The sequence below is a fragment of the Geotrypetes seraphini genome, chromosome 17, assembly GCF_902459505.1.
Source record: "Geotrypetes seraphini chromosome 17, aGeoSer1.1, whole genome shotgun sequence".
NCBI lineage: Eukaryota > Metazoa > Chordata > Amphibia > Gymnophiona > Dermophiidae > Geotrypetes > Geotrypetes seraphini.
Window position 1 is genome coordinate 36,953,774 of NC_047100.1, and position 27,914 is coordinate 36,981,687.

The 27,914-nt window shown below is 45.0% G+C and overlaps 2 protein-coding genes across 4 annotated transcripts in view; one reads left to right on the forward strand and one right to left on the reverse strand.

Moving 5' to 3' along the window:
• Positions 1–7,083: 7,083 nt before the first annotated feature.
• On the reverse strand, positions 7,084–16,477 carry SPCS1 (signal peptidase complex subunit 1). Its single transcript, XM_033926160.1, has 4 exons — positions 16,304–16,477; positions 9,931–9,990; positions 9,767–9,853; positions 7,084–7,337 (listed from the first exon to the last, which is right to left on the reverse strand). Exons 1-4 carry the CDS (start codon positions 16,337–16,339, stop codon positions 7,218–7,220), a joined length of 303 nt encoding a protein of 100 aa, XP_033782051.1. The 5' UTR covers positions 16,340–16,477; the 3' UTR covers positions 7,084–7,217.
• A 107-nt stretch (positions 16,478–16,584) lies between these two features.
• Positions 16,585–27,914, forward strand: part of GLT8D1 (glycosyltransferase 8 domain containing 1) — a 46,893-nt gene continuing 35,563 nt past the window's right edge. For 2 of the 3 annotated variants that reach the window (XM_033926157.1, XM_033926159.1), the window contains exons 1-6: positions 16,585–16,964; positions 23,119–23,178; positions 23,263–23,361; positions 24,558–24,771; positions 26,635–26,752; positions 27,622–27,706. In XM_033926157.1, the coding sequence (XP_033782048.1) occupies positions 23,160–23,178; positions 23,263–23,361; positions 24,558–24,771; positions 26,635–26,752; positions 27,622–27,706 (535 nt within the window). In that variant the 5' untranslated portion in view covers positions 16,585–16,964; positions 23,119–23,159. Of the gene's footprint in view, positions 16,969–23,118; positions 23,179–23,262; positions 23,362–24,557; positions 24,772–26,634; positions 26,753–27,621; positions 27,707–27,914 lie in introns of all 3 variants that reach the window. The other variant, XM_033926158.1, reaches the window with a different exon arrangement.

Sequence of the window (27,914 nt, forward strand, 5' to 3'; positions counted from 1 at the left end):
CACAGGATCCACTAGCTCCAGAAACTGATGAAAGCAGATACAAAGCTCTAATAGGAGGGAAAGCTCATACCATGCTGGGAGGAATAAAGATTAGAGCAGGAAGAGAAGGCAGTCAAAAATCAGCTTAGGGGCACGTGAGATGTGAAATGGAACCTCCCTCCGCCCCCAACACAGAGCTCTATTAATGGACCTCGCTCCTGCCTCGCAACATCGCCAGTGCCAAGACCTCTCTCTCACACACTGAGTTCTTCCAAAGCATCTCCTCCTATTCTAGTATACTTGCTTTGCCAACGCACCTCCTTTCTGCTCTGCTGTTCCAATTCTGAGACCCTCACACAGACAATTGGTCTGACCCAGTAAGGCTATTCTTATGTTCTTAACTTGCTGCAGAGGCCAACGGCAGCCTACTAGGTTTGCTCTGATATTAGATATTAGAGGCAGATCTAGATATTGTTGCTATCACAGAGACATGGTTCAGTGAATCACATGGATGGGATGCAAACATACCGGGATATAATCTTTTTAGGAAGGACAGAGATGGTCATAAAGGAGGAGGAGTAGCTCTCTATGTAAAGATCAATATCCAAGCGACCGAAATGCAAGGGACCTGGGGGAGAGGAAGAAGCGATATGGATTGCTCTGAAAAGAGAAGATGGAACTTCTATCTACGTGGGTGTAGTCTACAGACCTCCGACTCAATCGCAGCAAATTGATAAGGATCTGATTGTGGATATCCAAAAGTTTGGAAGGAAAGAGGAGGTTCTGCTGTTGGGAGATTTCAACCTGCCGGATGCGGACTGGAATGTTCCGTCTGCGGAATCGGAAAGAAGTAGGGAGATTGTGGATGCCTTTCAAGAGGCTCTGCTCAGACAAAATGGTGACGGAACCCACAAGGGAAAAAGCGATATTGGATCTGGTCCTCACAAATGGAGAGAGTATCTCTAATGTTCGAGTGGGTGCTCACCTGGGTAGTAGCGATCATCAAACGGTTTGGTTTGATATAATGGCTAAAGTGGAGAGCGGGCCGCACGATACTTAAAGTCCTAGATTTCAAACGTACGGACTTTAATGCAATGGGAAAGTACCTGAAGAAAGAGCTGTTAGGATGGGAGGACATAAGAGAAGTGGAAAAGACAGTGGTCTAAGCTGAAAGGAGCGATAAAAATGGCTACGGACCTTTATGTGAAGAAAATCAATAAAAACAAGAGAAAAAGGAAGCCGATATGGTTCTCCAACCTAGTGGCTGAGAAAATAAAGGCGAAAGAGTTGGCGTTCATGAAATATAAAAAAAACCCAAGAAGAGGAGAGCAGAAAGGACTACAGGGTGAAACTGAAAGAAGCCAAGAGAGAGATACGTTTGGCGAAGGCACAGGCGGAAGAACAAATGGCTAAAAATGTAAAAAAGGGAGATAAAATTTTTTCAGATATATTAGTGAAAGGAGGAAGATAAAAAATGGAATTGCTAGGCTGAAAGATGCTGGGAACAAATATGTGGAGAGTGATGAGGAGAAAGCAAATGTGCTAAACAAATACTTCTGTTCTGTGTTCACAGAAGAAAATCCTGGAGAAGGACCGAGATTGTCTGGCAAAGTTACACGAGAAAATGGAGTAGATTCTGCGCCGTTCACGGAGGAGGGTGTTTATGAGCAACTTGAAAAACTGAAGGTGGACAAAGCGATGGGACCAGACGGGATCCATCCCAGGATACTAAGGGAGCTCAGAGAGGTTCTGGCGAGTCCTATTAAAGACTTGTTCAACAAATCTCTGGAGACGGGAGTGATTCCTGGGGATTGGAGGAGAGCGGATGTGGTCCCTATTCATAAAAGTGGTCACAGGGATGAAGCAGGAAACTACAGGCCGGTGAGCCTCACTTCAGTTGTTGGAAAAATAATGGAAATGTTGCTGAAAGAAAGGATAGTGTATTTCCTTGAATCTAATGGGTTACAGGATCCGAGGCAACATGGCTTTACAAAAGGTAAATCGTGCCAAACGAACCTGATTGAATTTTTTGATTGGGTGACCAGAGAGCTGGATTGAGGACATATGCTAGATGTAATTTACTTGGATTTCAGCAAAGCCTTTGATACAGTTCCTCCTCATAAGAGGCTGTTGAACAAACTTGAAGGGCTGAAGTTAGGACCCAACGTGGTGAACTGGGTCAGAAACTGGCTGTCGGACAGACGCCAGAGGGTGGTGGTTAATGGAAGTCGCTCAAAGGAAGGAAAGGTGACTAGTGGAGTCCCTCAGGGTTCGGTGCTGGGGCCAATCCTGTTCAATATGTATGTAAGTGACATTGCTGAAGGGTTAGAAGGAAAAGTGTGCCTTTTTGCAGATGATACCAAGATTTGTAACAGAGTAGACACCGAAGAGGGAGTGGAAAATATGAAAAAGGATCTGCAAAAGTTAGAGGAATGGTCTAATGCCTGGCAACTAAAATTCAATGCAAAGAAATGCAGAGTAATGCATTTGGGGATTAATAATAGGAAGGAACCGTATATGCTGGGAGGAGAGAAGCTGATATGCACGGACGGTGAGAGGGACCTTGGGGTGATAGTGTCCGAAGATCTAAAGGCGAAAAAACAGTGTGACAAGGCAGTGGCTGCTGCCAGAAGGATTCTGGGCTGTATAAAGAGAGGCGTAGTCAGTAGAAGGAAGAAGGTGTTGATGCCCCTGTACAGGTCATTGGTGAGGCCCCACTTGGAGTATTGTGTTCAGTTTTGGAGACCGTATCTGGCGAAAGACATAAGAAGACTTGAGGCGGTCCAGAGGAGGGCGACGAAAATGATAGGAGGCTTGCGCCAGAAGACGTATGAGGAGAGACTGGAAGCCCTGAATATGTATACCCTAGAGGAAAGGAGAGACAGGGGAGATATGATTCAGACGTTCAAATACTTAAAGGGTATTAACGTAGAACAAAATATTTTCCAGAGAAAGGAAAATGGTAAAACCAGAGGACATAATTTGAGGTTGAGGGGTGGTAGATTCAGGGGCAATGTTAGGAAATTCTACTTTACGGAGAGGGTGGTGGATGCCTGGAACGCGCTCCCGAGAGAGGTGGTGGAGAGTAAAACTGTGACTGAGTTCAAAGAAGTGTGGGATGAACACAAAAGATTTAGAATCAGAAAATAATATTAAAGATTGAACTAGGCCAGTTACTGGGCAGACTTGTACGGTCTGTGTCTGTGCATGGCCGTTTGGAGGAGGATGGGCAGGGGAGGGCTTCAATGGCTGGGAGGGTGTAGATGGGCTGGAGTAAGTCTTAACAGAGATTTCGGCAGTTGAAACCCAAGCACAGTACCGGGTAAAGCTTTGGATTCTCGCCCAGAAATAGCTAAGAAGAAAAAAAAAAAAAAAATAATAATAACAATAATTTAAATTGAATCAGATTGGGCAGACTGGATGGACCATTCGGGTCTTTATCTGCCGTCATCTACTATGTTACTATGTTACTCTGCAGGCTGCCTTAATTAGCTTTAAAGAATAGTCCTCGATAAGCAGCGGTCACAGCGTGGAAGATGGCTTCTCTTGCTGGGTGTGGGAAGCAACTAAGATAAGGCCCCGCCTGTCACAAGGGCCCCAGCGGAATTGGGATTGCCATAGAGACACTGGATCTGGACACTGGGGGGGGGGGGGGGGTAGAGAGACAGAAAAAGACCTTGAGGAGGGACGGGAAAGCAGACTTGAACCAAAAGGGAGGGGGAAGACAGGGCAGATGCTGGACTAGAGGCGGTAGATAGGGGAAACACCCTGAACCGAGGAGAGAGAGATGCCAGGCCCTGGAGAGGGGGAAGACAGAGTGAGAGAGACAGAAAGACCTGGATCAAAGGTGGGAAGACTCAAATGTTAGAAGGAAGATAGAGAGAGGGAGAAACCTGTAACAAAGAGGCAGAAGAGAGGGCAGATGTTGGACTTAGGGGTGTATAGAGGGAGAGACTGCAGAGAGGTGGAAAGATTCTGGACCAGGGAGGGAGGAAGGAAGAGAGAGGTAGAGAAAGGAGAACAAATGCTAGACATTGGGAGGGGGGTGTTGTAATCAGAAGAAAGACAGAGAGAGATAGGCCTGAACCAAAGGGGAAAGACAGGAGGCAGATGCTGGGCTATGGGAGGTGCAGACAGAAGAGACAGAGGGAGAGAGACCCTGAGAAAGAACAGAGAGATGCAAGATCATAATAGAGGAGGGAGAGAAAGGGAGACATGTTGCCAATAGGGGTGGAAGAGGGAGGAAGAAAAGTTGGACTCATGGAGGGACAGAGAGAAATGTTGGTTGGGGGAAGGGAATGCACAGTCCATAAGGAATTCCTCCCAGAAACTAATTAAATCACCAGACAACAAAGGTAGGAAAAATGTTTTTATTTTAAATTTAGTGATCGAAATGTGTCAGTTTTGAGAATTTATAATCTGCTGTCTATTCTTCTATAGTTGATACTGAGGTGACATTACATATTTTAAAGGCATCTGCCTTGACCTCTTTGAAAAATAAATCAAATATAAATGATAATTAACATTTTCTCTGCATACAGTGTGCTTTGTGGGTTTTTTAAAATTTTGTAGTTACCATTATGAATTAATACATGAAAAATGAATGGAAGAAATTGCATTACAAGTACTATTATAATGGGGGTGGGGTCAGGGGCGGAGCTTGGGCTGGAGTATTTGGTTGGTATTTGTTAGACTTGAAGAAGTTGAGAAACACTGGTCTAGGTGACTATGGAGTTCACTCAGTTAGGGCCCCTTTTACAAAGCAATTCTCCCATGGCAAATGCACCAAAGTCCATTCAATTCCTATGGGCTTCAGTGCATTTGCTGTGGCAGAATTGTTATAAGGAGCCCTAAGGCAGGCATTAGATTCAATATGAGTTTGAAGTTGGTTGAATACCACTCAAGTACGGTAGTTTTGAAAGAAATGGAAGGTTTGATACTGGCCAGTAGTTATTTGGAATAAGAGGATCTGCATTACTTTTTTTCAAGGGTGGCTTAAACGCTACTGGAACACTTAAAAGGAAGTCATATTGAGCATTGGAAAATAATAATTAATAAATTAAAATAGGGCACATTTCATTTTCCCCGCCACCAAATTTCCCCGTCCCACCCCACCTGGCTGGAAAACATTTCTGGGGAGAACACTGTATTAGATCATTTTTTTTTTTTTGCTGTTGGTGGTGTTTAATTAATTTTCTAAGACTCAATGGAATAGATTTGACAGATAGTTTTAATAGATTTTTACTTCCAAAATACAAGGCAAGAAAAGGTGAACATTTTTGGAAAAGAATGAAGATTTTATATAGTCACTGGAGTTCTGGACTTTAAAAAAAAACACCTACATAATCGGTGAAAGGCAGTGCAATGACTCAATCATTGCCTTCTGGTCATATTTATTGAGATAAAAAAAAATTATACATAATCATTCAGACTAGTTTGTTTCGTAAAACAAAGATGTGATGTTAAAACATTCTTTAACATGTTTTAAATGAAAAAAAAAAAATGATTAAACAATCCGCTGAAAGATAATCAAATTATTCTGTACCTAACAGTAAAGCAGTTTATGCTCAATGGTGACATACACAGCAGAGGTTTGTCATTTTAATATACAGTATTTGTCTAAAATGCAATACATATTTTGTATTTGCAACAGGATATTTGAACTGGCAGGATGAAACAGCACACTGTAACCACTAACTAATGATCTAACACTTAAACTGTCTTATTCCTAATTTTACTGATTGTAAAATATACTACTTCACTGCCACACCACACCATTTCACTGCCACAAGTCCGAACAATAAAGGTCCTTTTACAAAGCAGCAACAAAATCTGGCCTTGGTGCAACCTTATGAGGATCTTTCCTGTGCATTTAAGCTATTTTTACCACAGCCATAATTGGCCAATATTCTTTTTTTTTTTTTGCATTAATGGTGCCATTAAAAAAAAAAATTGCAACTACCCATCTAATGCAGCTTGGTAAAAAGGCTCTATAGTACGTGACAGCAAATAAAGACCAGTATGGTCCATTTAGTCTACCCACTCCATGCAGGTTGCAGCCCTCTATGCCACTGGTTCCCAACCCTGTCCTGGAGGACCACCAGGCCAATCGGGTTTTCAGGCTAGCCCTAATGAATATGCATGGAGCAGATTTGTATGCCTCTCACTTCCATTATATGCAAATCTCTCTCATGCATATTCATTAGGGCTAGCCCGAAAACCGATTGGCCTGGTGGTCCTCCAGGACAGGGTTGGGAACCACTGCTCTATGCCTTGTTTCAAAAAGTGAAGAAATGCACCCAGGCTTTTAAGGCCAAAGCAAATGCTACAAGGCTGCTGTGGGAAGAAAGCAAAATAAGCCCAGGCTTGAGCAATTCAGCTCTCTTCTTGATTTGCAGAGGGAGAAGAAAACCTATCTTGGTGCTCTCCTCCGTTTTAGCTCTTATAAGGAAATTCAAGAGAAACAAACAAAGAAAAATGTGATAGTCAGTGTGTGATCCCTTCTATGTCTTAGCTGCCCTCTATGGAAGGATTTATACACAATCCTTAACCAAGGTGCCTTCAAAGAAAAAGCAGATAAAGGAGGAAGGAGACAGAAAATATAAAATGTGTTAGTTTTCAAACAAGTTGCAAACACTAGAGCAGAGCTGCCCAAGTCCGATCCTCGAGATCTACAGGCAGGCCAGGTTTTCTGGATATCCACAATGAATATGCATGAGAGAGATTTGCCTGCACAGCTTTCTTGGTATGCAAAACTCTTTCATGCATGTTCATTGTGGATATCCTGAAAACCTGGCCTGCCAGTAGGTCTTGAGGACTGGACTTGGGCAGCCCTGCACTAGAGCAGTAGTTCCCAACCTTGTCCTGGAGGACCACCAGGCCAGTCGGGTTTTCAGGATAGTCCTAATGAATATGCATGGAGCTGATTTGCATGCCTGGCACCTCCATTATATGCAGATCTCTCTCGTGCATATTCATTAGGGCGATCCTGAAAACCCGACTGGCCTGGTGGTCCTCCAGGAGAGGGTTGGGAACCAATGCACTAGAGTATTTGCTTGGCGAGTGCTTTTGCCCAAAACTGAGAAAGAAAAAGGAGAAAAAAAAGCAAGCAAACTGTTCTAATTTATTTCACAAGTCTGGGCTTATCCTTGTAGACATCAGTTAAGTACATGTACCAGTGTGGTACTGTCAGTGGAACCAATATCAAACTTTGAAACGTCACATACAGTAACGGGATGCTATTTGTGCTTCTTGGACTTTTTATCCACTTGTCTCTTATCGTCTCCTGCTCCCGAGTCTTGAACATGGAGCCATTTTAGTGGATGTCGTCGGTACAAAGGCCAAGGTGGAAGGGTGAGCTTAATAAGAAAAACAAAGAACCAAACGGTCACGTCATAGAAAACGAACTGCTTGTGAAAAATATTACAAAATCCTTCCTAATGGAACTAGAGAAAAAAATGCTTACAAAATACGGAACTGGTCTGACTCAGTATGATGACTATACTTATCTTCTTATTCACATTACATTGCAAAGGCCAGATGACTTCAACCATTTAGAAAAGGTCTAGACCAGTGGTTCCCAACCCTGTCCTGGAGGACCACCAGGCCAGTCGGGTCGAGAGAGATTTACATATAATTGAAGTGAAAGGCATGCAAATCTGCCCCAATCATATTCATTAGGGCTATCCCAAAAACCCGACTGGCCTGGTGGTCCTCCAGGACAGGGTTGGGAGTATTAGCACTCCTTGGCTCTCTGACAAGCAGCCAAGCTTCCTGCCTTCAAGATTAAATTTATGTGATTGAAGTAGAGAGTTGCGCGGGGACAGAAATCCCACCCGTCCCCACTCGTCCCCGCCAAAGTCCCACCCGTCCCCACACGTCCCCGTGAGGAATCCCACCCGTCCCCACCCGTCCCCGTGAGGAATCCCTCCGTCCCCACCCGTCCCCGCGAGGAATCCCCTCCGTCCCCGCCCGTCCATATAAACTTCAGAAATAGTTATTTCATTTAATTATGCTACTGAATTAAAGGCTCTGGTAGAAACCATTTACAAATAAGCAAAAAGACTTTATTAATTTGAAAATATTAATTGGGAAGAATACATACTTTGCAAATGGGTTTCTACCAGAGCCTCTAATGTTTATAAATTTTTATCAACACAACTAATATACTACTTTATCCTGAAGCAAAATAAAAAAAAAGAAATATAATTCTTTTCCTACCTTTGTTGCCTGGTTTCTGCTTTCCTCATGTTCTCATTCAATTCCTTCCATCCACTGTCTCTCTTCCTTCTGCATCTTCCATTTGCTCTGTTACTGTGCCTCTCCCTTTCTTCCCCCTTCCAAATTGGTCTGGCACCCATCTTCTTCTCTCCGCTCCCCCCATAGTCTGGCATCTGTCTTCTTCCCTGCCAGCGTCTTCTCCCTACTCTCTCTTCCCCATTTCCTTTCAGCGTCCTTCTCCCCCCATCTTCCCCATGTCCTGTCAGCGTCCTTCTCCCCCCTCTGTCTTCCACATGTGCTTTCAGTGTCCTTCTCCCCCCTCTGCTTCCCCATGTCCTTTCAGCGTCCTTCTCCCTCTCTGTCTTCCCCATGGCCTTTCAGCGTCCTTCTCCACCCCCCCCCCGTCTTCCCCATGTCCTTTCAGCGTCCTTCTCCACCCCTTTGTCTTCCCCATGTGCTTTCAGCATCCTTCTCCCCCATCTGTCTTCCACAAGTGCTTTCAGAGTCCTTCCCCCCCCCGCCCTTCCCATGGCCTTTCAGGGTCCTTCTCCACCCCTTTATCTTCCCCATGTCCTTTCAGCGTCCTTCTCCACCCCTTTGTCTTCCCCATGTGCTTTCAGCATCCTTCTCCCCCCTCTTCCACAAGTGCTTTCAGAGTCCTTCCCTCCACCCCCCCGCCCTTCCCATGGCCTTTCAGCGTCCTTCTCCACCCCTTTGTATTCCCCCATGTGCTTTCAGCGTCCTTCTCCCTCCTCTGTCTTCAAGTGCTTTCAGCGTCCTTCTCCCCCCCCTCCTTCTCTACCGCCCCGGGTGCAGCACAGCCGGCCAGGTCCCCTTACTTTTGTGGCACTTCCCCGACCGACTGACAACAGCCCCGGTCCGACAAACCTCCCTGCCCTTAACTGCGAATCTAAATTACCTTATTACAGCTGCTGTATACAGCTGCTGTAAGAAGATAATTTAGATTCGCGGCTACAGGGCAGGGAGGATTGTCGGACCGGGGCTGTTGTCAGTCGGTCGGGGAAGTGCCACAAAAGTAAGGGGACCTGGCCGGCTGTGCTGCAACCGGGGCGGGGTGTGGCGGGGCGGACCGCCCCGTCCCTTGGTAGCCACTCGAACCGCGAGGATACTCTCCTCCTTACCTGCACTGCCTGCAGCACAGAGCCAAACGGAAGTCTTCCCGACTCAGTCGCGCGGCTCTTCTCTCTACCTTCTCTGCTTGCAGCACAGAGCCGAACGGAAGTCTTCCCGACGTCAGCGCTGACGTCGGAGGGAGGGAGGGCTTTAAGCTTTAAGCCCTCCGACGTAAGCGCTGACGTCGGGAAGACTTCCGTTCGGCTCTGTGCTGCAAGCAGAGAAGGTAGAGAGAAGAGTACATCCAGCCCCGCAGGAACCCCGCGACCCTCGGAGGCGTCCCCACGGGATCCCCGCGACCCTAGGGGGCGTCCCCACGGGATCCCCGCGACCCAAAGGGGGAACCCGCGGGATGCCCGCGGGTCCTGTGGGATTCCCGTCGTCCCCGTTCCCGTGCAGCTCTCTAGATTGAAGAAGCTCAAGTGTCTCTTACCAAGCATGAAAGAGCAAATCCAGCCATAACTATGTAGACAGTCCAGCCAAACTGCTCAATGATATAGCCATAGATAAATCCAATCACCTACAAGAAACAATGTAGCCTGTTAATATCACAACACAACAAGCTGTAGAGAAGAAGAGCGGGAGAACAATACTTACAGCAGAGACAAGAATGATGCCTTGGAATATCTGTTCTGCCAGTTTTTGGCCCTTATAATCCTGTCAAATATAAAAAGAAAGTCATTACAGGAAAAATTCTAAACTTTCCTTTACATATACCTCCAAACACTTTGCCCCTCAAAATCATTATAAAGTCGTATTTTTACATACTTTCCCCTTCTTTTGCGAACGCATAGCGTGGGTGTTATTGCTGGCAGCAGTGGTAACTGTTCTCACACTCATAGAATGCCTATGAGGTCGGAGCAGTTACCGTCGCTGCCGGCGTTAAAACCGTGCAGCGGTGAATGGCCTTGTCTCCACAGTTAAAGGAGGGATCGTGTGCGGTCACCGATCGCGCTCCCTCCCTCCTTACTGATCGCCGCAGCTGCCCTGTCCAAACATCTCCCTCCCTCCTTACTGATCACCGCCCGATCTTGTGCAAATGGTTTTTCCACTTTACTTTACTAGCTGTATTATTTTCTCTATAAATGGCAGGCTTAATATAAATAAAACATATAACATAATTTATCCTATCTTTGCAATGGGAGGTGTGCCATATTATGCAAGGCATGTAATAAAACAGCTAACATTCAAGAGCTAATTCTATATCAAGGTGCTGGTTATGTTGCCTATCTCAAGTCTATTCTATAAAGAAATGTAGGCCCTGGGATTGGTAACATGGAATGTTGTTACTCTTTGGGATTTTACCAGGTACTTGTGGACCTGGATTAGCCACTGTGGCTACTGGCTTAGATGGATTTTCTCCTCTGATGCAACTTCCTGCTTCCAGTTGCATCAGAGAAGAAGATTCAACTCAAACAGCTGCACGCGACTTGTGGAAAGCATGCCGCTGGGAGAGAAGAAAAATGAAATTTGCCACATAAGGTGACCTCCAAGGAAAAGAAATAAAACCTGAACCTGCTGGATCATACTACCCTCTCCTTGCTTCCCATCCAGGCTGGCCCTGCACAGGAGCACCTCCAGAGTGTGTTTGGTTCTACCGCTGTCCCGCCTTCACTTTGCCATCTAATTGCAAAAGCCACACTACACCGAAAAGGCAGGGAGAGCACAGCCTGGTTCGAGATCACGCAAGGAAGGAGCCGGAAGCGCGCCACAGGGGGAATCAGCAATGTCTCAACAGACAGCTCTCTTTGCTCTAAAGATCTGGAGTACGCTGTCATTTCTCATAGCACAAAGTGAAGCTGGGCAGAGAATGCAGGAGGGAGGAGGCTGCTGGACTGCGCGATCCGTGACCTCGCGTGTTCCCTCACAGTAGGAAGGAGGGAGTGAAAGGGAAAGAGATGCCGGGCCAAGGAGATGAAGTAAGATGGAGACAAATATTGAACCCACAGCAGGAAAGAGAAAGGGGAGAAGGACAGGCAGGTGAGCCAGATGCTGGAAGGGGGGGGGGGGATGAGGAGAAAGAGGGAAAGGAGCTAGATGGGGTTGGAGAGGAGAGAGACACATTGGTGTGGAAGAGAGAGGAAATCTGGACACAGAAAGGTAACAGAAATGGAGGGAAAATTATGTGCATGGGGGCATAGGGACAGCGACATAAAGGGAAGATACATGGGGGAAATTATGTGCATGGGGGCATAGGGACAGAAACATATAGGGAAGATACATGGGGGGGAATTATGTGCATGGGGGCATAGGGACAGAGACATAAAGGGAAGATACATGGGGGAAATTATGTGCATGGGGGCATATGGACAGAAACATAAAGGGAAGATACATGGGGGAAATTATGTGCATGGGGGCATAGGGACAGCGACAAAGGGAAAATACATGGGGGAAATTATGTGCATGGGGGCATAGGGACAGAGACATAAAGGGAAGATACATGGGTGAAATTATGTGCATGGGGGGATAGGGACAGAGACATAAAGGGAAGATACATGGGTGAAATTATGTGCATGGGGGCATAGGGACAGAAACATAAAGGGAAGATACATGGGGGAAATTATGTGCATGGGGGCATAGGGACAGAGACATAAAGGGAAGATACATGGGGGAAATTATGTGCATGGGGGCATAGGGACAGAGACATAAAGGGAAGATACATGGGGGAAATTATGTGCATGGGGGCATAGGGACAGCGACAAAGGGAAAATACATGGGGGAAATTATGTGCATGGGGGCATAGGGACAGAGACATAAAGGGAAGATACATGGAGGAAATTATGTGCATGGGGGCATAGGGACAGAGACATAAAGGGAAGATACATGGGGGAAATTATGTGCATGGGGGCATAGGGACAGAAACATAAAGGGAAGATACATGGGGGAAATTATGTGCATGGGGGCATAGGGACCGAGACATAAAGGGAAGATACATGGGGGAAATTATGTGCATGGGGGCATAGGGACCGAGACATAAAGGGAAGATACATGGGGGAAATTATGTGCATGGGGGCATAGGGACCGAGACATAAAGGGAAGATACATGGGGGAAATTATGTGCATGGGGGCATAGGGACAGAAACATAAAGGGAAGATACATGGGGGAAATTATGTGCATGGGGGCATAGGGACCGAGACATAAAGGGAAGATACATGGGGGAAATTATGTGCATGGGGGCATAGGGACAGAGACATAAAGGGAAGATACATGGGGGAAATTATGTGCATGGGGGCATAGGGACCGAGACATAAAGGGAAGATACATGGGGGAAATTATGTGCATGGGGGCATAGGGACAGAAACATAAAGGGAAGATACATGGGGGAAATTATGTGCATGGGGGCATAGGGACAGAAACATAATAATAATAATAATAATAATATTTTATTTTGTATACCGCCATACCCAGGGAGTTCAAGGCGGTTCACAACAGATAGATGAATTACATACAGTGCGATTAGAAAAAGAGGAAACATAACAAAGCAATCGTAGGGTCAAACTCGTTTACAATAACAAATTAGGTGAGGGAAGGGCCAAATACGGGTACATACAGAGTGTGCTGTAGTAGGATACAATTAAGTTTAAGAGAGGGGGGAACCCAGCATATTAGCTGGGAAAAAAAGGGGGGGGCGGAAAAAAGAGGAAGAGGAGAGGGGGGGTGAGATGGGGGAAGGGGGCGTTAAGGGATAGGTCTGTTGCAAAGAAGGGTTTGATCTGTTTTCTAAGGTGGAGAAGGGGAAACGTTATGGCGGAAGAGGGGAGCGTTAGGGATTTGGTCCGTTAAAAAGTAGAGTTTTGAGCTTTTTTCTGAAGGGGGGGGTATGAAGAGCAGTCAAGTATGATTTGGGCGAGCCATGAATTTAGTTTGGCCGCTTGAAAAGAGAAGGTTCGTTCGAAGAATCTTTTAAGATGGCACGATTTCAGTGAGGGAAAAGCGAACAAAGTTGATCTGCGGGAGCTCTTCTTATTATAGTTCAGGTTGAAGTGGGGGTAAAGATAGGCTGGTGACATACCAGATACGGTTTTGTAGCAGATGCAAGAAACATAAAGGGAAGATACATGGGGGAAATTATGTGCATGGGGGCATAGGGACAGAAACATAAAGGGAAGATACATGGGGGAAATTATGTGCATGGGGGCATAGGGACAGAAACATAAAGGGAAGATACATGGGGGGAATTATGTGCATGGGGGCATAGGGACAGAGACATAAAGGGAAGACACATGGGGGAAATTATGTGCATGGGGGCATAGGGACAGAAACATAAAGGGAAGATACATGGGGGCATAGGGACAGAGACATAAAGGGAAGACACATGGGGGAAATTATGTGCATGGGGGCATAGGGACAGAAACATAAAGGGAAGATACATGGGGGGGGAATTATGTGCATGGGGGCATAGGGACAGAAACATAAAGGGAAGATACATGGGGGAAATTATGTGCATGGGGGCATAGGGACAGAAACATAAAGGGAAGATACATGGGGGAAATTATGTGCATGGGGGCATAGGGACAGAGACATAAAGGGAAGATACATGGGGGAAATTATGTGCATGGGGGCATAGGGACAGAAACATAAAGGGAAGATACATGGGGGAAATTATGTGCATGGGGGCATAGGGACAGAAACATAAAGGGAAGATACATGGGGGAAATTATGTGCATGGGGGCATAGGGACAGAGACATAAAGGGAAGATGCATGGGGGAAATTATGTGCATGGGGGCATAGGGACAGAAACATAAAGGGAAGATACATGGGGGGAATTATGTGCATGGGGGCATAGGGACAGAGACATAAAGGGAAGATGCATGGGGGAAATTATGTGCATGGGGGCATAGGGACAGAAACATAAAGGGAAGATACATGGGGGGAAATTATGTGCATGGGGGCATAGGGACAGAGACATAAAGGGAAGATACATGGGGGAAATTATGTGCATGGGGGCATAGGGACAGAAACATAAAGGGAAGATACATGGGGGAAATTATGTGCATGGGGGCATAGGGACAGAAACATAAAGGGAAGATACATGGGGGAAATTATGTGCATGGGGGCATAGGGACAGACACATAAAGGGAAGATACATGGGGGAAATTATGTGCATGGGGGCATAGGGACAGAAACATAAAGGGAAGATACATGGGGGAAATTATGTGCATGGGGGCATAGGGACAGAGACATAAAGGGAAGATGCATGGGGGAAATTATGTGCATGGGGGCATAGGGACAGAAACATAAAGGGAAGATACATGGGGGGAATTATGTGCATGGGGGCATAGGGACAGAGACATAAAGGGAAGATGCATGGGGGAAATTATGTGCATGGGGGCATAGGGACAAAAACATAAAGGGAAGATACATGGGGGAAATTATGTGCATGGGGGCATAGGGACAGAAACATAAAGGGAAGATACATGGGGGAAATTATGTGCATGGGGGCATAGGGACAGAGACATAAAGGGAAGATACATGGGGGAAATTATGTGCATGGGGGCATAGGGACAGAAACATAAAGGGAAGATACATGGGGGAAATTATGTGCATGGGGGCATAGGGACAGAGACATAAAGGGAAGATGCATGGGGGAAATTATGTGCATGGGGGCATAGGGACAGAAACATAAAGGGAAGATACATGGGGGGAATTATGTGCATGGGGGCATAGGGACAGAGACATAAGGGAAGATGCATGGGGGAAATTATGTGCATGGGGGCATAGGGACAGAAACATAAAGGGAAGATACATGGGGGAAATTATGTGCATGGGGGCATAGGGACAGAAACATAAAGGGAAGATACATGGGGGAAATTATGTGCATGGGGGCATAGGGACAGAGACATAAAGGGAAGATACATGGGGGAAATTATGTGCATGGGGGCATAGGGACAGAAACATAAAGGGAAGATACATGGGGGAAATTATGTGCATGGGGGCATAGGGACAGAAACATAAAGGGAAGATACATGGGGGAAATTATGTGCATGGGGGCATAGGGACAGAGACATAAAGGGAAGATACATGGGGGAAATTATGTGCATGGGGGCATAGGGGACAGAAACATAAAGGGAAGATACATGGGGGAAATTATGTGCATGGGGGCATAGGGACAGAAACATAAAGGGAAGATACATGGGGGAAATTATGTGCATGGGGGCATAGGGACAGAGACATAAAGGGAAGATGCATGGGGGAAATTATGTGCATGGGGGCATAGGGACAGAAACATAAAGGGAAGATACATGGGGGGAATTATGTGCATGGGGGCATAGGGACAGAGACATAAAGGGAAGATGCATGGGGGAAATTATGTGCATGGGGGCATAGGGACAAAAACATAAAGGGAAGATACATGGGGGAAATTATGTGCATGGGGGCATAGGGACAGAAACATAAAGGGAAGATACATGGGGGAAATTATGTGCATGGGGGCATAGGGACAGAGACATAAAGGGAAGATACATGGGGGAAATTATGTGCATGGGGGCATAGGGACAGAAACATAAAGGGAAGATACATGGGGGAAATTATGTGCATGGGGGCATAGGGACAGAGACATAAAGGGAAGATACATGGGGGAAATTATGTGCATGGGGGCATAGGGACAGAAACATAAAGGGAAGATACATGGGGGAAATTATGTGCATGGGGGCATAGGGACAGAGACATAAAGGGAAGATACATGGGGATGGTATATGGATGGGGGGGGCAATGCCGGATACAGGAGGGAGTATACAGATAGAGGGAAGATATTAGAAATGGGGAAAATAGGAACAGAGAAAGGAGATAGTTTATGCGGATGGGATCAGATGGTGGGAGGGGGCGGGGACAAATCCACCCCCCACCCCCCGTGTCATTCTCTAGCCACGGCCACTGCTTTCGGCTCCACAAAGTTTGCGGGACCCCGGGCTCCAGGTCCGACTGTGTGGTTGGACCCCCTTCCCTTCCCTCCCCCGTCCTTCACGTACCATCTGGGTGGGGATAGAAGAGAAAACGTCCCACATCTTGTCAACGGAGCGAGCGCCGCCGCAGCACTCCACGCACAGACGCCGCACGCAGACAGACGCAAAGGCGGAAGCGCACGCAGGGCCCCACCGTAATGCCGCGTCTGCGCTACGGGCGAAGCCCCTAAAGGGTGTCCGTGGAGCTGCCTGCGCCCTCCGGAGGGTGTCCTCGGCGCCGCCTGACCCGCCCCCGTCTATCTACGAGTTTACTCGCAGAAGAGCGATCATTTCTGTTGGTGGTTTTAAGCTTTTCGCAGCACCTGCAGTCACTTCGAGAAGGGTCGCCTCCTTGACTGCTTCTGCCTTTAAGTGCATTGTATTACTGTGTTAACTGTATAAATTTCAAGGACGGAGAAAGGAAAGTTGGCTCCTCGGCTTCTATCAGTCATAACGAGGAGAACAGATTTGCTTCCATTAAACAATGTTCAAGCGACGCGCTTTTCGCTTTCGGGCTCCTCCTTCTCCTCCTCCTCCGGCTACTGTTGAGTTGGCGTTTGGGCCGCCGAGAGAGACGTTGGCCGAAGGGCGCGTGTCGGATGGCGGGAAGAGCGCGAGCGCTTCTGCGTCCAATCACGTAACTGCGAGACAGGTGGTGGAAGCCTTGGCAGGGCCGCCTTTGGCAGTTGTAGGTACTTGGAGGGCCTCAGACAAAAAGAGTTAATGTCTTAGTAAAGAAATGACCATTTTGCATGAGGTTAAAACTCTTTAAAGTTTATAAATCTTTCCTTTTGGCTAAGGGCTCTTTTACTAAGGTGCGCTAGTGTTTTTAGCGTGCGCTAACCCCGCGCTACGCGGCTAGAACTAAAGCCAGCTCAATGCTGGCGTTAGCGTCTAGCGCACGCTATTCCGCGCATTAAAGTCCTAACGCAGCTTAGTAAAAGGAGCCCTAAGGCTTAATAATACACTTCTCCCTCGTTATTCGCGGAGGATATGGGCAGAGCCGGACCGCGAATGGCGAAAAACCGCGATTACCCGGCTCTGACCCATCCCCACCTCCCTGCCGCCTTCCCGGCCTTACCTGGTGGTCTAGAGGGCTTTCGGGGCAGGAGCGATCTTCCTACGCCATGAGGAAATGGCTGCTGGGAATTCCCGTAGTCTCTCGAGACTACGTCGGGAACTCCCTACAGCCATTTCCTGATGGCGATCTGCACGGGGCAGGAGCGTAGGAAGATCGCTCCTGCCCCGAAAGCCCTCTAGACCACCAGGTAAGGCTGGGAAGGCGGCAGGGAGGTAAAAAATATGTTTTTTTTAAATTTTCTCCCTCCTCAGAAAAAAATTGCGATTATGTGAAATCGCGAGTGCAGAAACCGTGAATGGGAAGGGGGAAGTGTAATGTCATTTGTAGCTAAAGAGACAGATGATCAAGAAATTTTTATTTTATTTTTTTGTGACTATGATAAACATACCGAGGGCCTCAAAATAGCACCTGGCAGGCCGCATGTGGCCCCTGGGCCACGTGTTTGAGACCACAGTTCTAGACTAATGGTCTCAAACGCTTTGCAGGGCCACATTTTTGATTTGTAGGCACTTGGAGGGCCTCAGACAAAAAGAGTTAATGTCTTAGTAAAGAAATGACCATTTTGCATGAGGTTAAAACTCTTTAAAGTTTATAAATCTTTCCTTTTGGCTAAGGGCTCTTTTACTAAGGTGCGCTAGTGTTTTTAGCGTGCGCTAACCCCGTGCTAAGCAGCTAGAACTAAAGCCAGCTCAATGCTGGCGTTAGCGTCTAGCGCATGCTATTCCGCGCATTAAAGTCCTAACGCAGCTTAGTAAAAGGAGCCCTAAGTCTTAATAATAATGTCATTTGTAGCTAAAGAGACAGATGATCAAGAAAACTGACTTATTTTACTTTTGTGACTATGATAAACATATCAAGGGCCTCAAAATAACGCCTAGCGGGCCGCATGTGGCCCCCTGGGCCACGCGTTTGAGACCACGGTTCTAGACCAATGGTCTCAAACGCTTTGCATGGCCACATTTTGGATTTGTAGGCACTTGGAGGGCCTCAGAAAAAAAATAGTTAATGTCTTATTAAAGAAATGACAATTTTGCATGAGTTTATAAATCTTTCCTTTTGGCCAAGTCTTAATAATAATAATCATTAAGAAACTGTTTTACTTTTGTGGTTATGATAAGCATACTGAAGGCCTTAAAATAGTACCTGGTAGGCCTCGACTCTGAGTCCATTGCTCTACTGCGTCCAAAATAATTATTGACCTATTTGGGCGGGCAGAGAGTGGAGGATGCGCGTCTTTCTTTCTCCCTCTCCTCTCTCTGGGGCGACTCATCAGAGCCGTTGGGGATGCTCTCTCATTTACTAAACCCCACTTTTGAAGTTTGTGAAGTTAGAGAGAAAACCCTCCTGCTCATTTTGGAGCCCCGTCCTGTTAGTTAGACAACTTAGCCGCCTATTTTTAAAGCCGCTCTAGAGGTTTTTAAGAACGTTGTTCAAGAGTCAAGTTGTAAGGTGTGGAACCATCTCGGAGTCTAAGGAAATTGTCGGGAAAGTGACACTTTTATTGGAAAGGGCTTTGTGGTTTAGGTGTAATAATGTGTGTGACTTGTAAAAGAAGATTATAGGCTTTAGGTTGCTATTGCTTTTCAGTTTCAAAGTCTGAATTTTTGTGTATGTTGTGTCCTTGAGGATTATACTGTGCATGGCTTTTGAAATGTATTTCCAATAAGGGGTCTTGCCTCCAGTATATTCTTTTCACTTTTCATTTAAGTAAAACTTCAAAACTGTGCAATGGGCAATGATGTCACCAAATGAAAATCTCATGGCGGGCCTATATCTGACACATACGCAAAGGGATGAAACCACCTTACCCACTGTTCCTGCTTTCTTTGATTTATTGCCACCTTCATCTTTTTCTTCTTTTCTGCTTTCCCTGCTTTCATCTCTCCAACTTCAGCCTTGCCTTTTACCCATTTAGTACACATGCCTCCAGGATAGACAAAAGGCGTCTATAAAGCTTGATGGTGCTACAAATGAATCGGAAGAGGCAGGATAATGGAAGTGGAGGACCACGTCATGGAGGGCAGGGAAAAGTGGGAAAGATGTGAGGAGTTCATAGTGATGATGATGATGCAAGGAGAAGTCATAAAGAGCTCTCCTTTATGATCTCTCCTTGCATCATCACTATGAACTCCTCACATCTTTCCCTGCCCTGGCCCTCCACTTCCATTATTCTCTCCTCTTCTGATTCATTTGTAGAACCATCAAGCTTAATTGACTTCTTTTGTCTGTCCGAGAAGCATGTGCACTAAAGGGTACTAAGATGTTAACATGGGCCTGCACTATTAGCTGCTACACGCTAAAAAAAAAAAAAAAAAAAAAGTCTAGCATGCTAATAGTACTATGCTAACTAGTAAGTTTTGGGTGTGAACTGCACATGTACAGTTATTTTGTGGTAATTAGCATATACTGTCACTTGTGTATTGAGAAGCCATTTAACTGCATCCCCACAAACTGTGAATGAACTTAAAGCACAATAAGGAACTTTCCTATATGGTGACTGTTGGGAACATGTCCCCAATGGTTACTGCACTACCTGTTTTTGCTGTTAGTTTTCAGTAAACAGGCTCCTTGCTCTTGTTGAGGTTCATTTTTTTTTTTGTTTTGGTTTTAAGCTCAAGGCAAGTGATGCTTAGGTTTGCCAAGTATTTCTCTGTCCCTAGAGCGCTTTCACTTTAATTTTGTATGTAAGATGATGGAGGGTTAAGGGGTCCATTTACTAAGCTGGGGTGAGCACTAGCACACACTTAATCACAACTTAAGAGGGTTTTCTAGAGTAGTGTTCTTCAACCACCAGTCCATGGACCAGTGCCGGTCCACAGAAATTTCCTGCCGAACCACAGGGCCAGCACGTGCATCAGGCCCAAAACAGTGTTCTTCAACTGCCGGTCCACGGTGCGATCGATGCAGCGTTATCTTCGAGCCAGCTCCTCTTCCTAACTGATTCAGTGCACAAAGCCATGCGCAGTGGCTCCTAAGGGCATCCTGCGCCTGAACCGGAAGCCTTCTCTCTGACGTTGCAACATCAGAGGGAAGGCTTCCAGATGAGGCACGGGACGTGCAAGGTGCAATTAGTACTATTATGGGGGCGGGGTCTGGGGTGGAGATTGGGTAGAGATGGGTGGGGTCTGGCCCACGATTTAGCCCATTGTTCTTCAACTGCTGATCCACAGACCGATGCTGGTCCACGGAATAATTCTTTTATTTCTGCCGGACCATAGGTGTAAAAAAGGTTGAAAAACACTGTTCTAGAGGACGTGCTTAGGTGTTCTATAGTACAGTGGTTCCCAACCCTGTTCTGAAGGACCGCCAGACCAATTGGGTTTTCAGGCTAGCCCTAATGAATATGCATGAAGCAGATTTGCATGCCTGTCACATCCATTATATGCAAATCTCTCTCATGCATATTCATTAGGGCTAGCCTGAAAATCCGATTGGCCTGGTGGTCCTCCAGGACAGGGTTGGGAACCACTGCTATAGTAAGTTCTCAATTGGCACACGTTATGAGATGCCAGGGAGAGGGTTATTGTGCTAGGGGGGTGAGAGGTTAAGTTGGGAAGCTTCAGGTCAGGGGGTAGTGAAGGCTGGGGGGGGGTGGGAGTGATGTTGGGTAGTAATAGCACCTACTTTTTGGAATGTTCTTTCAACTTCTCTCCATTTGGAATCCTCCCTAGATAAATTCAAGATGTCACTTAAGATGTTTCTCTTTACTGATCCGTATAATTCATGCAGAAAATCTGAACCCCTACTGTACCATCACGGTACTGTTATAATTTTATCCCCTGACGGTATATAAACTTTCTAAATAAATAAATTTAGATTTAACCCATTTATGCCTCTGATGGGCCTAATGTAAATGGGAACTTCTAAATGTAGGCACACTAATAATCTAATCTAATAATTCATTCCTATACCACATAACCAAGAAGTTCAATGCGGTTTACATGAATGTTAAAAATACCATACAAAAGAATCAGATTGATTAAATACTAAACAGATGAGCTTTCAATTGCTTTCTGAAATCATAATAAGACTTAGAACAAAGTAGCGGAGGGTGCCCCGCTATAGCTTTCTGTGCTTTAGTGATGCACCTAGGGGGAGCGCCTAGTTAAAGATTTCCTCCTGGCTGCCCATGAAAGTATTGAAAAGTCCGGCTGCCAAAATGGAACCTGCTTTAGCATGCCTTCTATTTTATAACTCTCTTCTATCTGTGTTAGCCCATTTAGGGGTCCTTTTACTGAGGCACGCTAAATGCTAACGCGTCCATAGGATATAATGGATCTGTTAGCGTTTAGAGCGTGTTAAAACAGCTAGCACGTCAAGAGGCCAGGGTTCTTTCTGGAGCCATGTGATTTATCAAATCTAAATCTGGCCACTAGATGCTGTTGCCTTTGAACGATGAGTGGGACTCCCTCATAGACTGCGATGCTTCCTAGGCAAGGAAAGAAGAAACCTGAGCTGGAAATCATACCAAAAATACCAGCTACCATACATGAATTTTTTTTTTTTTTTTTTAAGGAAGAAAAGGATCTCGGCTATCCATACCAGTGGCACATGAGTGTCGAATGGTAATAGTTGGATGATGGTATCTACCATCGATCCTATATCTTCTACCTTTTCTTTTGTCACTTTATATCTTAATTCAGCAATTAAACTTGTGATTCTATATTGAAAAAACAGACTTAAGGCCCTCTTTTATCAAACGGCAAGAGCAGTTTTTAGCGCAGGGAGCCGTTCTGAATGGCCCACACTGCTCTCAACGCTCATAGAGTTCCTATGAGCGTCGGGAGCAGTGTGGGTCATTCAGCGCGGCTCCCTGTGCTAAAAACGGCTATCGCCATTTGATAAAAGAGGGTATAAATGTCAAAAACCAAAAGTCATACAGCGAAACAGCAAAAATAGAGACTGCTGAAAATCATTTTCTTTAGCAGCAATATAGTTCTATGTACCATCATCCAAATATTACCATTTGACACTCGTAAAGTCTTGTATGCCATTGGTATGGATATCTGAGATCCTTTTTTCCTTGTAAAAAAAAAAAATTCATGTGTGGGCATGCATCATTAAAATAGCTGGTGTTTTCGATAGGAACTTGTGTGAATGACTAGCTTTCATTTACATTTTTACATAGTAGTTTGACTGGAAATCCTACCCCAATTCTTCCTCTTGGCACTGCCGTTGAGTTGACACCATTCCGTTCTCTTGGTAAGCCAGATTAAGAATTTGTTGGAAGACTCGGAATGCCCTCCAAAATTGATCGACTCCATGTTTGTAACTGCTATCATGCACATTCTCAAGAACTGGAAATCAGCCTCCTCACTAGATTACACTTTCTGGTGGAATTCACTCAGTCTCTACAATAAATATGAACAATTTGCATTTGAAAAACACTGTATTACTGGGTTGTCTCCATGCGTTTTTCCTGTTACAACGCCTTGGAAATTTCTTGACCAGTTTATCCATGCCACCTAGCTGTTATGGTAATTGGTTCTCACCTTTTTTTCTTTTTGGGTTACCTTGCTTCTTGTTCGCATATTCTGTTCCTGCTCTGCTTGTATGACCTCAGATACAAGGGGTGAGATAAATATGTTATTCTAGTTGATATCTGTTATATATTATGAATTGGATTATCTGTAAAGCATATTTGTTTTCTGTTAATGTTAAAAAAAAAAGATGCAAGCAGCAAACAGAGCAACAGATTTGACTCATGTCTGTATTTTCTAGATGTTTAGAGTCTGATCCGCAATTCATGTTCCTCTTTCAGATTGATGCAGTGAACCCTTTCTCTTAGCAAAAGTGCACAAAATGACGACGTTCCGAAAAGGTAATATCTGGAAAGATACTTGTTCTGTAAATCCTTCAAAATCAATTAGTTTCATAACCTATTACTTTTGTGTTTTTTTTTCAGTAAACATTATTGTTGTTCTGCTAGCTCTTGTGATCTTCTTTTTGGTTCTTCATCATAATCTGTTGGGGCTGAGCGATATCCTGAAAAGGGAAGGATCAGGTAGAAGGACAGTTTTTCTTTTTCCTCTAATGATTTTTGCTTTCAACTAGAGAATGACGCGGTGACAAAATTCATCACCGTTCCCGTCCCTGTGGATAACTGCAGAAAACCATCCCCATGTCATTCTTTAAAGAGACAGGGGAGAATCAGAGTATGAATGGGCAGAGCCACTGTCCCTCAAGCCTTGCATTGAAGAATGTTGGTGGCGAAGGTTTGAGGTTGAGATAGACACTAAAGAATGACAATCTCTGGTATCAGCCCCAGCACCCTAGGGTTGTGGGTTCAAATCCTGCTCCTTGTGACCCTGGGCAAGTCACTTAATCCCCCAGTGCCCCAGGTACATTAGATAGAGTGTGAGCCCGCCGAGACAGATAGGGAAAAATGGTTGAGTACCTGAATAATTTGTAATCCGCATATAATTGTAGGATATGTGGAATATAAATAAATAATTAAATAAAACTCCAGAGTTGATACTCTGATGTCATAATGCTTTATCCCACCAATAAGAGCCAATCTCCTTAGTGATATCACAATGGGTTCTTGATCCTATACTTGTCTCACATAAGAATCAGAGTATGAATATGCAAATCCACTGACCCTCAAGCCTTGCATTGAAGAATTCTGATGTAGAAGGACTGAGGTTGAGATAGACACTAAAGAATGGCACGGGATTGTTTCCCATGGTTATCCACGGGGACAGGAACGATGATGAATTTTGTCACTATGCCATTCTCTACTTTCAACCCAACAGCAACATTTGTTGTTGTTAAAAAATCTCTATTTAGCTAAGTACTGCTTTTTCCCATATATAAGGCTTGTACATTGAATGCATTAAAAGAGCTCTAATAACTTTGTGTGTATGAATGTAAGTATTTGTACCAACGATACTGCTTTTACTTGTGTGTGCACTGCACTTAGGCCTCACTGGCAGAAGAGTAGGTGACACTGGGGGGTGGTTTTATCATATTCTTGAGGGTTTTTAACAGAAATCTGCGAATAACCTATGAGAAAGTTATTTGCGTTTTTTCTGTATTTGCGGCTATGTTACTCCCGTAGCCACCACGAATAAGGAGGGAGGAGTGTATCTCGCCTAGAGCTCAGATTATAGGAAAACCGTTATTGCTTCTTTACCTGCAGTTTTCCTTAATATAAAAACTCTTTTAATTTGAATTTTTTTTTTTTTTTTTTAAATTTAGATTTAGGTTTCCTGACACTTAAGCAACTAGATTTTATACCAGATGCACCCAAAAGCTTGGATGACAGGATGGAGCAGGAAATCCCTGTGGTCCTCACTGCAGTGGAAGAGCGACTCGGAGGAATCGTAGCTGCCATGAACAGCATTTCCACTAACACCAGATCGAAAATTGTCTTCCATATTGTAGTTGCTAACAATACTGTGGACCATCTGAGGTAACCTCTCTCCCAAATCATCATTAAACAAAGGGTCTCGTTTTATAACACTTTGATCTTGCTCTGCCTATCGGGGAACGCTCACTAAATATCATTTGCCTTTGAAAAAGGCATGAGCTAATAATGTTTATGTTTATTAAAATCTTTATATACTGCATATACAGCCAAAAAGGATCAAAGCAGTTTAGAATATAATTCAATCAAAATTATAAAAAGGACTCCATCTAAATGGAAAAGAATTGTGCATTTTTTTATTTAGTCCCAATATTATGGAATTGAGAAAGGAGAGAATCTTTTCAAAATTTCAAAAATACATTTAAAGGCATATTTTTTTCAACTGGTCTTTTCAAATTGACGGGATATGAATTCGGGACTGCAGTCTGCATTTATACATTTTTAATTTGCATTAATTAGCTAGTTTTTAATTTAATTTTATTAATTTGGATGTTATAAGATATTATGTATTAGAAATGTTATTTTCTAGTCGAGGCAAGATGAGCCTTTGTAATGTGGGGTACAATGGCTCTGTTATCGTTCAATGATCTTAATAAACGCCCAGGCGCATAGAATAACACCAAGTTAGAAAGATTCCTTCATATACTAAATTACCATAATCTAACTTAGATAGCACAAAAGCATGAATTAAGGTATGTAACGATTTCTCCTCAGGCTCCTTGCATTTTATGATAAATGAAATCAAAAAGAAATGGGTGGTCTGCTAAATTGAAGCAGGGAAGTATGGGAACCGTTGTCAGACTGTCCACATAGGGATAAACGGAATGGGACGATTCTTCCTGGCTGTTTCATCACGATTTGTTTCAACGTGGCCGTGATGAATTATCCTCATCGTGTCGTCGTCCCCGCATAAAAGTTCAGCACATTTTCCTACTTAGCTGTCTTTGGCTCCCTTCTGATGTCACTTCCTAGTCGTGGGACGAGGATGTGACACTGGAGTGGAGATGAGGCCAGTGTGAGAAGGGAGTCAAAGATTCTGCTCGCGCTAGAAAACCTTTCAACAGATATGCAGGCTGGGGGTGGGGGATTGGTGCGCTTCTATCTTGGGGGGAGGGATGAGGTGGGGGGGTGCTCCTTGTGAGGGGGATGTAGGGGGGCATAGCCCCCCACAAGAGGTCAGGTCAGGTACATGGGGGAATGTGGGGAGGTACTGGGGTGTGCTTGTACTTTGTAGTGTGTGGTGGCCACAAGAGGTTGGACAATTCATTGTGGCCAATTCAGTGATGAAATGCCAGGGAAGTAAAAGAGATATGGCTGGAAGCAAGAGTTTGTGTGCATGTGGTGTGGACAGGAGGAGGGGTGCCATGCCACTAGGAAGACCGCGCTCGGGGCGGAATGCCCCCCCCCCCCCCACACACATACACCCTTCCTACACCACTTGCTGAACACATACATTAGGTAAAGCAGTAGCTCTCCTTTTTAGATTGTGCTGGGCACAATATAATCCTCTCTGTTGCCTGGTAGCATGGCGCTGTGTATTCATAGTTGCTGCATGGAAGAAGGGCTCGAGCTTTCTGCATTTTTGTGACCTTTGTCTCGACCATTAAGTCTTGAGCAAATAAAGTTACTGTGCCTCGATCTTCTTAAGTGCTTTGCTGCTGCTTTTGCTTGTATTATTCTCTTGTCTCTTCTGTCCTTGTCCGTTCAGAGACAAAGCAAGTGTTTGCAAGGTGCAGGCAGTGGATTCCTGCTTGAATAAAGGCGCTACTTTGCATAAAAGGAAATAAATAGTTGACTAAGCAGGAGCAGCTAATGCAACAGAAACAAGGACACGCTGTTGTTTTTGCTTTTTTCAGTCTTGTTGGTCAAAAGTTGCATTTTGACATCCAAGCTGTCTTACTTTTTCAGAGCGTGGCTTAGTGGTACTGAGCTGAAAAACTTGAAATATAAAATCTTAGATTTTGACCCTCACATTTTGGAAGGGAAAATACGAGTGGATCCTGATCAAGCAGAATCCATAAAACCAGTAAGTGCCTCTGGTCTCCTGTCAGTACTGCATAGGGATGATTTGGCATATTGAGTAACTCAATCACACTTCCTCCTCCCAAGAGCCATTAGTAGCTCCTGGAAGAGAGACCTCTGATTATAATGAAAGGTTTCACGTTGGGTGTGGAGGATATTTGTAAGATCATTTCAAGCAGTGTCTCACAAACTTTCCGGCCAGCGGCACACTAAATTCAGTGCCCCGGCCGGAAGGCACCCAGAAGTTCACTGGAGGCCCATCTGGCCATGACCTGCTTCAGTGGAGGGATTCGGGAGGTGCAGGGAGAGGAGGAGAGACACCGGCCAGGAGCACAGTCATCTGTGCTGGCTGACTTCCTACAGAACGTGCCTCTCACCATGAGGCAGTCAGCTGGCTTGGACGACTCTCCTCCTCGCCAGTGTGTTGCGGCACACCTGAAATCTCAGGAAGCACACTGGGTAAATGCTCAAACTGGAGTCTATCTCAGAGAAAATAAATGTACATGCCATGCTGTAGTGTGGGGGCTGGATAGATTTTTGCATTGTATTGCAGAAGATTGTGGCTTGACCAAGAAGCTGGTAGGCAATAGCATTCCTGTCGGTGGAGAGTGTTGCTTCAATATTGTGTTTTTAATTGCAAGGGATAGGCAGGTCCTTTGCAAAATGTAATATTGAAACATCACCGACCCTTGCACAACTTAGAGGGAACATTGGAGTTAGCGAGCCGCAGCAGTAGGAAGGGGGACAGGGAGTGGAGGCATACAGATGATTCGTTCCTGGCATTTGCTAATATAGTTATATTTACAATGAAAAAACCCCCAACAACAGAACAAACTTGATTATTGATTTTGACTTTATTTCCTGTTCTCTCAGTTAACTTTTGCAAGATTCTATCTCCCTAATTTATTGCCGGATGCAGAGAAAGTGATATACCTGGATGATGATGTGATCGTGCAAGGTAAGACATCTACACAGTTGCAACCACTCGAGCAAAGGAATACATTGCAAGAACATAAGCATAGCCATACTGGGAAAGATCAAAGGTCCCTCAAGCCCAGGATCTTGTTTCTATAGTGGCCAATCCTGGTCACAAGTACCTGGCAAGATCCTAAGAGTGAGAGAGATTTTTTTGCTGCTTCTCTTAGAAATAAGCAGTGGATTTTCCC